Source organism: Ornithodoros turicata, unplaced genomic scaffold, assembly GCF_037126465.1.
Source record: "Ornithodoros turicata isolate Travis unplaced genomic scaffold, ASM3712646v1 ctg00001256.1, whole genome shotgun sequence".
NCBI classification, from domain to species: Eukaryota; Metazoa; Arthropoda; class Arachnida; order Ixodida; family Argasidae; genus Ornithodoros; species Ornithodoros turicata.
The window spans coordinates 79171-92287 of NW_026999521.1; the positions used below are offsets into that span (position 1 = coordinate 79171).

Here is a 13117-nt window from a genome sequence, read left to right on the forward strand (position 1 = left end):
AGGACATTCCAAGTACGACTTGGAACGACGCTATCTCGTGTTCTGGTTCAAGAGAATGGAGTACCACAGGGATCTGTCCTGAGTGTTGCTCCCTTTCTTGTGAAAATCAATTCAGTAGTCAATGCAATTCCTCGTTCCATGTCATACTCCTTATAGGTAGATGACATTCAAATATCATTTTCTTCTACAAATCTAGCAATATGCGAGCGTCAGATGCAGCTAGCTCTAAACAAGCTTACCACATGGTCCCTCGAGAATGGGTTTAAGTTCTCGCACGAGAAAACTGTCTGTGTTCACTTCTCTAGGGTCAGAGGAATGCTTCCTCCACCTCCTCTTAAGCTGAATGGGCAGGACCTCACTGTTGAGAGTGAACACAAATTTCTTGGGGTCACGTTTGATAGCAAACTTACTTTCCTACCGCACATTAAGAGCCTTAAAACTAAATGCATCAAGTACTGCAGGTCCCTAAGCCTCTTAAAGGTGCTGACACACAGATCCTGGGGCGCAGATCGTGACACGTTGCATATAATTTACATTTCGACAGTGAGGTCAAGATTGGACTACGGGTGCATTGTGTATGGATTTGCCCGCGAATCTGCTCTCAAGATTTTGAACCCTGTGCACCACCAGGGGTTGCGTTTAATAACTGGTGCCTTTCGTACATCACCAGTTGAGAGCCTATATGTCGAATCCAAGGAGTGGTCGTTGGAGAGACGTAGGTTCTACCTCTCAGCATCATGTGCGCTTAGAGTGAGAGGCTCTCCGGAACATCCTGCACTCCAGTCTGTGAGGGAGACACGGTTTAAACAGTTATTTCTCAGCAAACCCACAGTTATACCTCCTTTTAGTATGCGTGTGCTACAGGGAATCGAAACTTATGAGTTCATTGAGTATCACACCCCAATTTTGCAAGCGTGTGTGGGAGCTCCTCCGTGGGACGAACTGCCAAAATGCAATTAATCTTTAGCTAAATATAACGAACTACTCCCTAAACTAAACTCACTAAAAGCTAAATATAACACTCTGCCATGTGTGATCCAACAAGAATTCAGTTATTTGGAGATCACACTGGTTTTTATACCGATGGGTCAAAGACACACATTTCCGTTTCTTGTGCAATGGTTACTGAATCTTGCACGAAGTCACAGCGGCTTCCAAACTCTGCACCAGTTTTTACTGCACAGCTATATGCAATAATCATGGCGCTTAGCTTCATCTTAGACCGTCAGATCAAGTCTTCGCTCATCTACAGCGATTCACTGAGTTCTCTTAAAGCCATCTGTACGATACAGAAACAGAAAAATCATCTTGTATTAAGGGCCCGATATCTTGCGACCATGGTAATAAAAAAAGGTATCTGTTTAGGTTTTTGCTGGGTGCCCAGCCACGTTGGAATACCCGGTAATGAACTCGCAGATGCTGCAGCTGCGCTCTCTTCTGAAGTGAGCCTTTTGGAGAGTCCCTCTCAAGACCTTAGGTGAGTCCTGAGTAGGAAAATTAATGTAAAATGGCAACGAGAGCGGGCTACACGAGAAAGCAACAAGCTTTGGCTGTCAAAAACACAATTTTGGGAAGCATACCGAGTTTTAAAAATCGTACCTCCATTCAATAGTTTTTAGTCGTTTACGCATTGGTCACACACACCTCACACATGGTGTTTTACTGCGCCGGGAGGAACCACCGGAATGCACGCACTGTGGGGAGCAACTGTCTGTGCTGCACATCCTAATCACGTGTCCTGCACATGAACCATTCATCGTTACTATCACTTTAGAGAGTTTTACAGATATCAGTTGCCGCTTCACCCAGCCTTGCTGTTGGGTGATGAGCCTCTTTTACCCTTCACGAGAGTTTTTAACTATTTTAAAGATGTTGGCTATTGAAATGCAATATAGTTTTACCCATCTTTGCTCATGTATCGTGTTTTAATGTCTAAGCCTTTCTAAAACGATGATTTTAGTTTAATCTTCCTGCTTTTGCATAGTCACCAACCATCCCCATTGTCTTTTCACCATAGCTTTGGCGCACTATCACCTTAGTTGTCCGTGCGCCATCAAAACCCGAATAATCATCATGACCATCACTAACATACCTGAAATTTGACCCGTACATTCCTTTAGTCTCACCCTATGTTCTAGTCTTCTTCTCTTTTTTACTTTCTCCAACGTCATGCGGTCTCATGAAAAGTTATCGTGCTTGTTAGCAAAAATAGATTAGCTCCTCCCACAAAAGTCTTCTAAAACTTGGAATACGTTATGCGAGAGCAGGAAATAGATCAACTTGCACGAGATTTCCGACCACTGTCCTGCTGCAATCGGGTTAGCATGGTACACGGCCAGAGGAGGACAGATGACCGAGACAAAAAATGGGAAAGCGCACCCGTTCACATTCCTTCGGTTGTTGTACCACCTGTCTAGTTGTAAAAGAAAATCGTGGGGGAACGCTCTTATTCGAAACGTGTCTCTTGTGTGCTTCCTTGTTTGTCTTTCTCGTATTCTCGCAACGTGTCCTCAGCCTAACATATTGGCTTTGGCTCACAATCGTTGTTGTGGACGGAACTAAAAATCGCAGGACCTTATTTTTGTGCCTAGTGAGCAATACGTGCGTGTAGTGTACCTATGGACCAAATCTAGCGGTACAATGAACGACTGTAGCATTTCGTGCATCACTATCTTCGGTACGCAAGCAGCCCTGGTCTCAAGGGAATATAAAACTGTAATTGGTATGATCAACATAATTATCGTAATGAACCTAATTATTGCAATAGGTTTGAATCATAGCAATTGCGCACCTCGCTGCGCATGCTGAATCATCTTCGGTTACTGCAAGTGTCACTGACATCCTGCGTGTTAGATAAAGCTGTTAGGGGCAACAAGCAGGCTCCTACAAAAGAATTGTCACTGCTAGGCAAATAATGTGAACACAGAAAAGGCTACGAGCTAATTCTCTTCCGTCTCCCAAACACACGCGTCTTCATTTTCTATTTTTTTGCTTCATTGTTTTCTAATCGAACGGAAGGAACCGGGTTATGCACCAGCTTGTCTGCGTCCTGTCGCTTCGGTCGGCAGTTAGATAGCGGAGTACCGCTATTCGCTACTCCTCTGAAACGCCGTTACTCATTCCAAAACGTCACACGGTACCGCTACCGGAAGGAAAGATGTAGCGGCGCTACAGCCAAGCTGCCTCGTAAGATATTCTTTTGATGACGAACATGTAACAATGATGAGTAGAGCCCACACAACGCTTAGGCAATAAAATATTGTTTTATGAAGGAACAATAAGCACGAAAAATGTCGATACCAGCTCCGAAAACTTTATTCTAGGCTGAATAAGAGCGTACAGAAATTAGGAAATATCTGTGTAGAAATTAGAAAATATATTGTGAGACTTCAGACACGGATACCGCCTTGTCGAAGTGAAATGGCGTGGAATACCAGTTACTTCTTTTGTCTTGCCCACTAAAGTATCGGGAAAGTAGCGGTAGCAGCATCGTACACGTTACCGAAATTTTTAGCGGGAATTATTTTTCCGCTATTGGTTAGAAATTTAGCGCGACCGCTGCTCCGCTACTGAAAAAGTATCGAAAACACCTGCGCTGCTAGTAGCGCCGATACACACAGCACTGTCTGTCGACAAGGAAACGTGTCCAGCCACACACGCAAACAGGTCATTAGTCATTCGACGATTGAGCGACAGATGGCCAACAACGTCCGCCGGCAGAGAGATGATAGAAGTGAAAACGGGATGTCTATAGCCTTTATAGTTTTTTAATGAAAAATCTGTATCGAAGAAAAAAAGACACCCTGTATAAAATTTTTCAATGGACAGCAATCTCCGAATAACTGGTGCTACAGCGATGTACACATAAGAAAGAAAGGCGATCTGGCCACTAGGCACTATCGCTGCCAAAATTTCCTTAATTCTTCCTAAAAAAGTTCATTTATGTCTTCAAAACAGAGCATGTTACTATATGCTACAGGGACGGAACATCAAGCGGAGAAGCCGGATAAGTAACGCACTCTGCCGAGCTTCTTCTCGTCCTACACATCTGTCTTACATGTCCATTACGAGGAGTTTGTCGTCAGCATCATTTCGTTGAATTGGATGGGTATTTTTTTGCCTCTCCGTTCATCCCTGGGTGTAGAGAAAGGGCAGCATGAGGAAATTAAGTGACAAAGTGGCTGTCCACCCACAAACGAGCAATATCATCTCCAGCTCTCGATAAAAATACAGAGAACAAGAACGTTATTTTGTCTCTCTTCCATTGTGAGACCATCTCTACCAGGTGGAGGACTGCCACAGGAAGCGCAGGAGGCATTTAGTTCAATCTTCTCAACTTTAACGTCGGCGAAAGCGGCGGGTTTCTCTTTTCTGTTTTTTTTTTCGTGTGTGTGTGTGGGGGGGGGGGGGGGGGGCTGTTTATGGGAGTAGCCGAATTTGTCGTGTGGCGATTTCAATCTCTCCCTATTATTATTTTTTTCGCCAACATCAACATCAACGTTTTAGTCATTGAGCTGCGCAAGGGGGCCTGAGCACACAGCGTTTTCTGCCATCATGGTTCCCATCACACCGGCAAAGTTGTATAACGAGCACCAATCATAGCCTGGGATGCAATATATCTAGCGTCTGCGTCGTTATTTTCACAATGCCGTGGTATGACTTGGAGTGCGTTTTTTTATTCTACCCGGGTGACCCCCGGGTTACGCACCACGTGACCCGAGTGAGATGTCACGTGACCCGTGGGTAGGTACCCCTGTTTAGAAATTTTCGCCCATTACGAGTTACGCCCGTCTCAGCGAACATGGCGGCAGAGGCAGGTCTTTGACGAGGACATGATTGTAGAGGTTGCGGCACTTGTGCTGCTTGACGCATTTGACGAAGGGGAAGATGACGACGAAGGAAAAAAAATGTATGTATCCCACGAAACAACAGTCGTGCTAAAGCGAAAACGAAACGAAATATGCAATCGAAATATCCAACGAAATATGCAATCGAACGGCAAGGGTGAATGTGACAATCCGCGCTAAGCGCAGTATTTGCTGACTTGGTTGTGCTTTATGCACGTTACAGCCGAACGATTCCGAAGGTCGTCCACTATGCCGAAGAAACAGTCCAAGCCATGAGGGAAGACACCTTCAAGTCGCACTTTCGACTCCACAGGTCCACTGTAGAAAACATGGCAACGCTGTTGGCCCTAGCATTAGAATCGGCAACTATTCACCCAGGACGGCCCACGATTCCCGCACTGAAGCAGCTTCTTATTGTTATCTAGTCCTGGCGAATTTGGAATCCTTCAGGCAAGTGTATCTGCACGTTAGATGGCTTGAGAAGCGAAATACTGCTCAGTTGAGGAATTCTAATGTGATCCTGCTGTTCATACCATACATTTTTAGTAGTGCCCACTTCGAACAGCAACAGATTAGTGTCCTGTCTGTCTAGTGCGAATGCCTTACCTTGTCTTACTCCAGCTATTACATGACACTATCATTCACCTGCAGGGGTGTTCGGGACCGCTTCGGTGTTGCAAAGTCTACGGTCTTCCATTGCGTTCGGAGGGTTGGTTCGGCTCTCTTGGACATGGCACGTCTCTTCGTTGCCTGGCCTAGCAACTGTCACGATGCGTTACCCATCATACTTGGCTTCCAGGGTAAATCTCGGTTTCCTAAAGTCCTGGGAGCAATTGACGGGTCGCATATAGAAATTACTGCACCTAAGGAGAACGCTTCCTCGTACGTCAACAGGAAGGGTTTGCACTCTGTGGTGCTACGGGCAGTTTGTGAAAAGGAGATGCGGTTCCTGCACTGGTCAGTTGGTGAGGCAGGCTCAGTGCATGATGCACTCGTGCTTCGCCGTTCTGAGGTGTATGGAATGCTCAACTCAGATCACTTCCCACTGGACAGTTATCTAGTGGGAGATGCTGCCTATCCCATTGGCCCACATCTCTTGACGCCATACAGAGACAATGGTCACTTGACAACCGAGGAAAGGAGGTACAATGTGCATCTTTCCAGGGCAAGGGTAACTATCGAGAGGGCATTCGGACTGCTGAAGGGTCGGTTCCGAAGGCCCTTTCGTGTGGAAACCCGACGACCAGACATAATTGTCACCACCATCATTGTGGCATGTATTTTTCTTAATGCTTGCCTGATGTGGGGTGATATATTTGAGGAGCCACCAGTTGCTGACAGGCAGGATGAGACGAGTGTCCCAGAGGACGAAACCCCTGCCAACGTAAGGAGGATTGGCATCCAGAAACGCAAGGATATTGCAAATTCCTTGTAATTGTGTGCTCCATGGCCGTTTTTCATGCGTTTCAACTTGATTACGATTTAAAGGTTGTGGTGATAAGAAGGGTGCCTCATCTTGCGTCACGCTGCGCTGATAACCCGTCACGCCGCGCTGATAACCTGTCACGCGATGCGAAGGGGGCGTTCCTGTCAGCTTTAAAAGACTTGTTAGCGACGGCATGGGGGTCTTTCCTGACTACCGGCAGGCCGAGCGGAGCTGGGGCTCTCTCTCTTGTAACTGGTGTGTAATAAAGGGCTTTTTGTTGAGTAGATGAGCGAACGCGGATGGCTCCGGGAGTGGGATTGCCTGCGGTGTGGCAGGAAGGAAAAAGTTTCCCACAAGGTGTCTACCAGACTTCACTGACCCTTCCAAGCTTTTGCTGACAATTGCAACAAAACTCCCTGACGATCAGGCATGATGTAACGTTTTACAACCAACGCCGTTCATAAAACTAAGCAATTTACTGAAAGCAAGCAAAGGATGGTTTTGCTGACTCTTTCTACCTCAACTATACTTTGCCATTATTCAGTTGTGACCTCTTTGGCGTCAGTGTTGTGCTCGTCTCCAGGAAACACTAATGCAAAAGGCGCATCAGACACCCGCAGACCAGGATGCTGCAGTGAGTGAAAGCTTGTGATCTTCCCTGACTTTCCCGGCCATTTCCATTTTCCTTCCAATTCTCGGTTGGTAGACACCCTGTAGATTATGTGTACTACTTTTTTACCAATGTACTTTCCAAGCTTTTCACTATTCACTAGCGTTTATTTACTGTACAGTCATGAGAACCATCCAGAACTATGTATTCACTGGAAGCATGGCCATTATTTGCACATTGTTTTGGTATTTATTTCATGTGTGAACATAGTGCAATGCGACTGCAGGTTGCATTAAATAAATATGACAAAGACAAGTGGGAATGTCATTTTTGCTTTCTTTTTTTTTGTTTTTTGCAAATGCACATCAGTCTTTGGTTCATTAACCTGTGCTTCTTGTTTGCCAGAAGCCATTTGTCAGCAGGACAAATGCTTCACGCATTAACTTTTGGGCATGTTCATTTGCACTTTCTTCATTTCAAGGTACTCTGAACAGCTGATTGAACGTTCGCAGCTGTTCAACCCTCTCATTTTCCAACCTTAATCGTTCTCCAGCATAGTGTTCATTGTTTTTTGATCGTCGACTCTTCTTGCGAGGTGGAGGGACTTCTCTACGTGGGGTTTCTGATGTTTCTTCTTGGTCCTCAAGGGGGTGGAGTCCACTAGATGTTGAGGCCAAAGCGGGTGGCTGTATCTCGGGCTTCTTCCCAAGAATATCGTGCAATACTCCCACTTTTGACTGTGTAAAATTAAAAAGCAGGTGTTGGCATCAAATCAACCTGACTTAGTGAAGGAACCTTGAAAAACCCAGCAGACCTTCTATTCCCACTCTTGTTTTTGCTGTCTGCCACTGTTTTGTAGGTTTTCTTAAGATTTTTCCACTTGTCAAAGCACTGGGTGGAAGTCAGCGTGTATTCCTTTTCCGCAAGCAAGGCTGAAGCCCTGAGGTAGCACATAAGAACCTTTTTTCATCTGTAACATTTCTGGATTGACACTTCACCCCTTCTCCAAACGTTTGCACGTCTTAAAGTACAGGTGAGTTCATGTGGTGCACTTACTGGGACCAAAATGCCTTCGTGAACTTCATTGTGCCCCTCCTCTCTTCCTCCTATTGGCAGAGGCTTAGAAGGAACCTTACTGCCTTATCAGGCCACAGGACGCCGTTTAGTTGGCTTGTGTTGTTTTCAGCAGTTTGGGATGGTGAAATGCTCGGCCCATTCGTGCAGGGTTCTCCAAACTCATCATCTGGCTGAGCAGCAACTACCTCTTGTTGAAGAGGGACCACCTTGGGCGTTGTCAAAATTAAAATGCGTTGAAGAAGCTGAGCAAGCCATTCGTGATCTTCAGCTGCAAAGAAGTTTGCAGACGTCACACCAAGACAAGCTTGTCAGCACATGATTCATGTTCTGCTAAGATCAGCCGAACCTTGAAAATGACTGATCATTCTTTGTCCACAACAGTGCCACATTTACAATGATCTTTCTGATGAGGGTCCAGCATCCACACCTTCGCGTTGCTTCCAAAGGACCTGTCGCGCGCTCGCCTGTCATGACATCTCTTTTGACGTTCCCTGGCACCTGAAAACATCACCGGAGGGATTGGGCCAGGTGGTCGCACAAGATCCAAAACAGAGCGGTAGCGTCTGCCATTGAGAAGCTCACAGGGTGGGCGCCCTGTGGTCACATGGGGAGTGACTCGGTACTTGAAAAGAAATTCCCTTATGCTTTCCCTTACCCCTCCGCTGGAACGGCGCAGAGCAGTCTTAAATGTCCGCACAAAATTCTCTGCCAATCCATTTGATTTGGGATGGTAAGGGGGCGTTAGCACATGGTGAATTCCCTGATCTTCGAAAAATTTCCGAAACTGTTGACTTGTGAACGGAGGTCCGTTGTCCGTCACGAAAACTTCAGGGAGCCCATTTTGAGTGAAGATGTCTCTGAGCGTGTCTATCGTTTTGTCTGCAGTTGTTGTTGTCATAGTCCTCACGTCTGGCCACTTGCTAAAACTGTCGATGACTATGAGATAATGCTTCCCATGAAGCTCCGCAAAATCTGCGTGCAGACGATACCACGGCTTATCCGGCGGCTCCTATTGGTGAAGTGGCACAGGAACCTCTTGCGCTGCAACGGACGCACATTGATCGCAACCTCTCACTCTGGATTCAATGTCTTTGTCCAGTCCTGGCCACCACAGATATGAGCGAGCCAACATCTTCATTTTAGTTTGTCCTACATGACACTCGTGGAGCGTATCCAGAAGGGCTGCGCGATACTTTTGAGGTATAACGGTGCGTAGGCCCCAAAGAACGCACTCACGGTGTGTTGTAAGTTCAGCTCGTCGTTGCTAGGTACGGAACCAACTCCTGTGCTACGCGTTCGGGCCAGCCATTTGCAATGTGCTCTTTTACTTCCGTCAAGTATCGATCCTGAAGAGTCGCCTCAGCAATCTGCTTAGCTCTGACTGGAAGAGTGTGCGAAAATCTTGCACCGCATTAATCTCCTCGTCCACAACGTTGAAAAGACCTTCTTCCATTTGCTGATCGAACTCCAGATCGGGACCTTCGGGCAACCTAGACAGGCCATCTGCATTTGCGATGTTCGTCGTCGATTTAAACTGTATGTCGAACGCGTAGCTCATTAGAATGATGGCCCACCGTTGCAGACGACTCGCCGTTGTCGCGGGAATGCCCTTTGAGGGTCCAAAAATTACAGTTAACGGCTTGTTGTCGGTGAAGAGTAAACTTCCGTCCCCATAAATACTGATGAAATTTTCGGACGCCGAAAATAATAGCGAGGGCTTCCCGTTCTATTTGAGCATATTTTGTCTGGGCTGATGTCAGTGTCTTCGAAGCGTGTGCAATCGGTCGGTCTTCGCCGTTGATGCGATGATAGATGACGGCCCCAATACCTTTGGAAGAAGCATCCACCGCCAGAAATATGTCCTTCCGTGGATCATAATGGGTGAGTACTTGAGCGGAGGCAAGCTTCCTCTTGATTGTTTCAAACGCATCTACGCAGGACGCAGACCATTGCCAAGATGTCGACTTCTTGAGTAGGCTGTTGAGTGGAGCACAAATATCGGACAAAGAGGGCAGATACTTTCCGTAGTGCTGTACCATCCCCAAAAATGACCGCAGTTCTGAAACTTGTGTTGGCGGTGGCATGTTCAGAATCGCTGATATTTTTTTGGGTGATGGTCGGAAACCTTCCGCAGTAACCACGTGTCCCAAATACTCAACCTGCCGCTGCAGGAAGGCACATTTCTCCCTCTTGAGAGTGAAGCCGAACTCGCGAAGACGTGACAAAACTTGCTCTAAGTTTTCCAGATGCTCTTTGTCGTTTCGGCCAGTCACGATGATGTCATCGAGATAACAGGCTACAGAAGGAATCCCTGCGATCACCTGTTCCATGGTACGCTGGAAAACGGCTGTGGCAGATGCGATGCCGAAGGGCATTCGATTGAATTGAAAAAGGCCCTTGTGAGTACTGATCACCAAGATTTTCTTAGCTTCTTCGTCCAGCTCCATCTGTAGGTATGCTTCGGACAAATCTAATTTCGTGAACTTTTCACCGCCATTTAACGTCGCCAGAAGTTCTTCAGGTCTAGGTAACGGGTACTGTGCGATTTCGATCTGCGGATTCACAGTGACGCTGAAGTCTCCGCAGACTCGTACGGCTCCATTTGGCTTGGGCACCACTACAATGGGAGTGGCCCATTCCGACACCTCGATAGGTTCCAGCACCCCATTCTGTACTTGCCGTTGCAGGTCAGCTTCAACCGCTTCCCGAGACGCAAAAGGGATCGGCCGGGGCTTGAAGAATTTCGGCTCAGCGTCTTTCTTGAGATGAAGGTGGACTAAAGCCTTGGTGCACCTTCCTAGTTGGCTTCGAAAAAGATCCGAGTACGTTCCTAAGACGCCTTCCAACTTCGGAGCTGTCGATATCTTGCCCACGAATAATGTGTTGAGGTCGATGCCAAGCTCACGTATCCAATCCCTTCCAAGCAGATTGGTATGTTCCATCCGGGTAAAGAGTGCCTGAAGCTTTTCTACCCTTCCACCTATGGAAACATTGAGATCTGCTGCTCCACGAAGTGGTATCTCGTCCTTGTTGAAAGCACGAAGACGGTACGGAGATTGGTATAGCTCTGGCTCACCCAACCTCTTGAACGTCCTTTCATCCAGAAGTGTTGCCCGCGACTCCGTATCGACCTGCAGGATGACGTCCTTGTCTTTGATACTACAAGCAATGAACTTCCCGTCTTGGTCGTCCGCAAGAAACACGTCGGTCACAAGCTTCACCTTCCGAAAATGTTTACCTTTCTTCCGCGCTCCCTGTGAAGCGGATGAACGACACATTTTCGAGATGTGTCCGGTTTTGCCACAGGCATGACAGTCCTCGTTGCGGAATCTGCACATTTCTTGCGAGTGGTTTGAATTTCCACACCGGAAACATCGTTCCTTGCTCTCCGGCTTGACTGTCACCTTGTGCACAGAGGGTTCTGCATGCAACTGCTTCGACTCTGCCTCCGCGGCCAGAAAACTTTCAGCGAGCCGGATCGCTGTGTCCATTGTCAAGGTCTTTTCAAGAACAAGTCGCGCGCGGATTCGCTGATCCCGGAGGCCTACGATGAACGCTGTCATCAGGGAACATGCTCGGACCTCAGACTCTCCTTCATATTCACAGCGGGAAATAGTGCACGGTTTGAATACGTGCCCATATTCGTTACGAGCCTGTAGAATGCGTGCTTAACTACCACCAAACGCAGACGACCATGCGTGGCTGACAGCACGGCTTGCTTCTGCGCCGCGCATAAAGCATGTCAACCGACGGCTTACCGTTCGACACGACAGCGACGAGACCGTGGACGATACGGATATGTTCCACGAGGTCTTGTACTCCAAAGCTGGGCACATCGCAGTATGGGCACTTCAGTGGCTGCACCGCCTGCATGCTCGGAATCCGAAAGTTAAAAGACGCGGGACTCTTACTTGACGTCGTGTGAGGTCATAACCCTCTGCTACCCACCTGCTGAGCTGGGTCAGTGAGAGTAGGTATTCAGAGTAACCCTCGAGCAACGAGAGTTGAATTTTCGCCGGTAGGTTATGACGTCACTTCCGTCACCCTCGATTTTTCGCCCAGTAAGGGTCACCCCCGAGTTACCCGGGTAGAATAAAAAAAACGCACCCTTGGTGTTGCCTACCGGTGTTGTTGATGACAACACAACAATAAGCAACAGTGTTGCTGTTTGCCAAAAGAATGTAACTTGTCCCATCCTACAATTGGAAATAAGAGTGTTGTTATCTAGGGGACTACCTCCATAGGTTACTCTCCTGCTTGATGACAACACACAAGCAACAGAAGTTGCAATGAAGGCTTCCTGTGATGTGGGCAAGCTTTCGTTTGTCCCATCCTACCGTTGGCAATACGAAGGCTTCCTGAAGGATCCTGCAGTGCTTCAGGCGAATGAGGATGCTGCGGCACAAGTTGTGCCAGCGATTCGTCGCTGGAGAGTGTGAGCAGTGGCCATAGTGGTCCGGAAGATATGTGTGGGGTTACGTGCCAGGGTGTCAAGCGGAGGGCTTCTGACTCTGCACTGTCTTCTCCTATTTTGGCAAAGCAATGTACATGCTACTTTCACTTTTACTCACGTGTCTAAAAATTATGACGCTATATTGTAGGGGATTTAGTAGGTGTCCGAAACAGTTTTCAGTTATTCAGTGGACTAATAATTTTCGCGTTGATATTCTACTCCTGCAAGAGAGTCGCCTCTTATCTGCCAGTGCTGTTAGGGCGTTGGAAGCCGATCACACAGTTAGGGCGTTTTTTAGCCATGGTTCCCTGCATCGATCAGGTGTGGCAGCGATTCTCTTCTCCACTTTTCCTGGTGGAGTAAGGTGGTACGACCGTGACAATGACGGTCGGGTTCTCGCACTTGAATTAGACATGGGAGGATCTTTGTTGCGACTTATTAACCTGTACGCACCTGGGCGTCGCCGTGAGCGTGCCGACTTTTTTCGGAGCCTTGATTGTTTTTGTTTTTTTTGTAGGAAACTCTAATGTTGTGGTTGCGGGAGATTTCAACTGCGTTATTGACCGGCCAGGGAGCAGTCGTTGACCAATTGACGTGGATCTTTCTCGCTTAGTTAACGAGCTTGAGCTTGTAGATGTCTTTCTGCAGCTTAGCAATGGGCAGTATCAGTGCACTTGGTCGAACTGTCGTGGTGCGCATATCCG

General features: G+C 47.3%; 1 protein-coding gene across 1 annotated transcript; it reads left to right on the forward strand.

Moving 5' to 3' along the window:
• The first annotated feature begins 5475 nt into the window (after positions 1–5475).
• LOC135376721 (putative nuclease HARBI1) lies at positions 5476–6282 on the forward strand. Its single transcript, XM_064609210.1, has one exon. It carries the CDS (start codon positions 5476–5478, stop codon positions 6280–6282), a length of 807 nt encoding a protein of 268 aa, XP_064465280.1.
• Positions 6283–13117: the final 6835 nt, after the last annotated feature.

Excerpts from the sequence above, each read along its gene's own strand:
- LOC135376721 (XM_064609210.1), top strand. The coding sequence starts at position 5,476 with ATGACACTATCATTCACCTGCAGGGGTGTTCGGGACCGCTTCGGTGTT.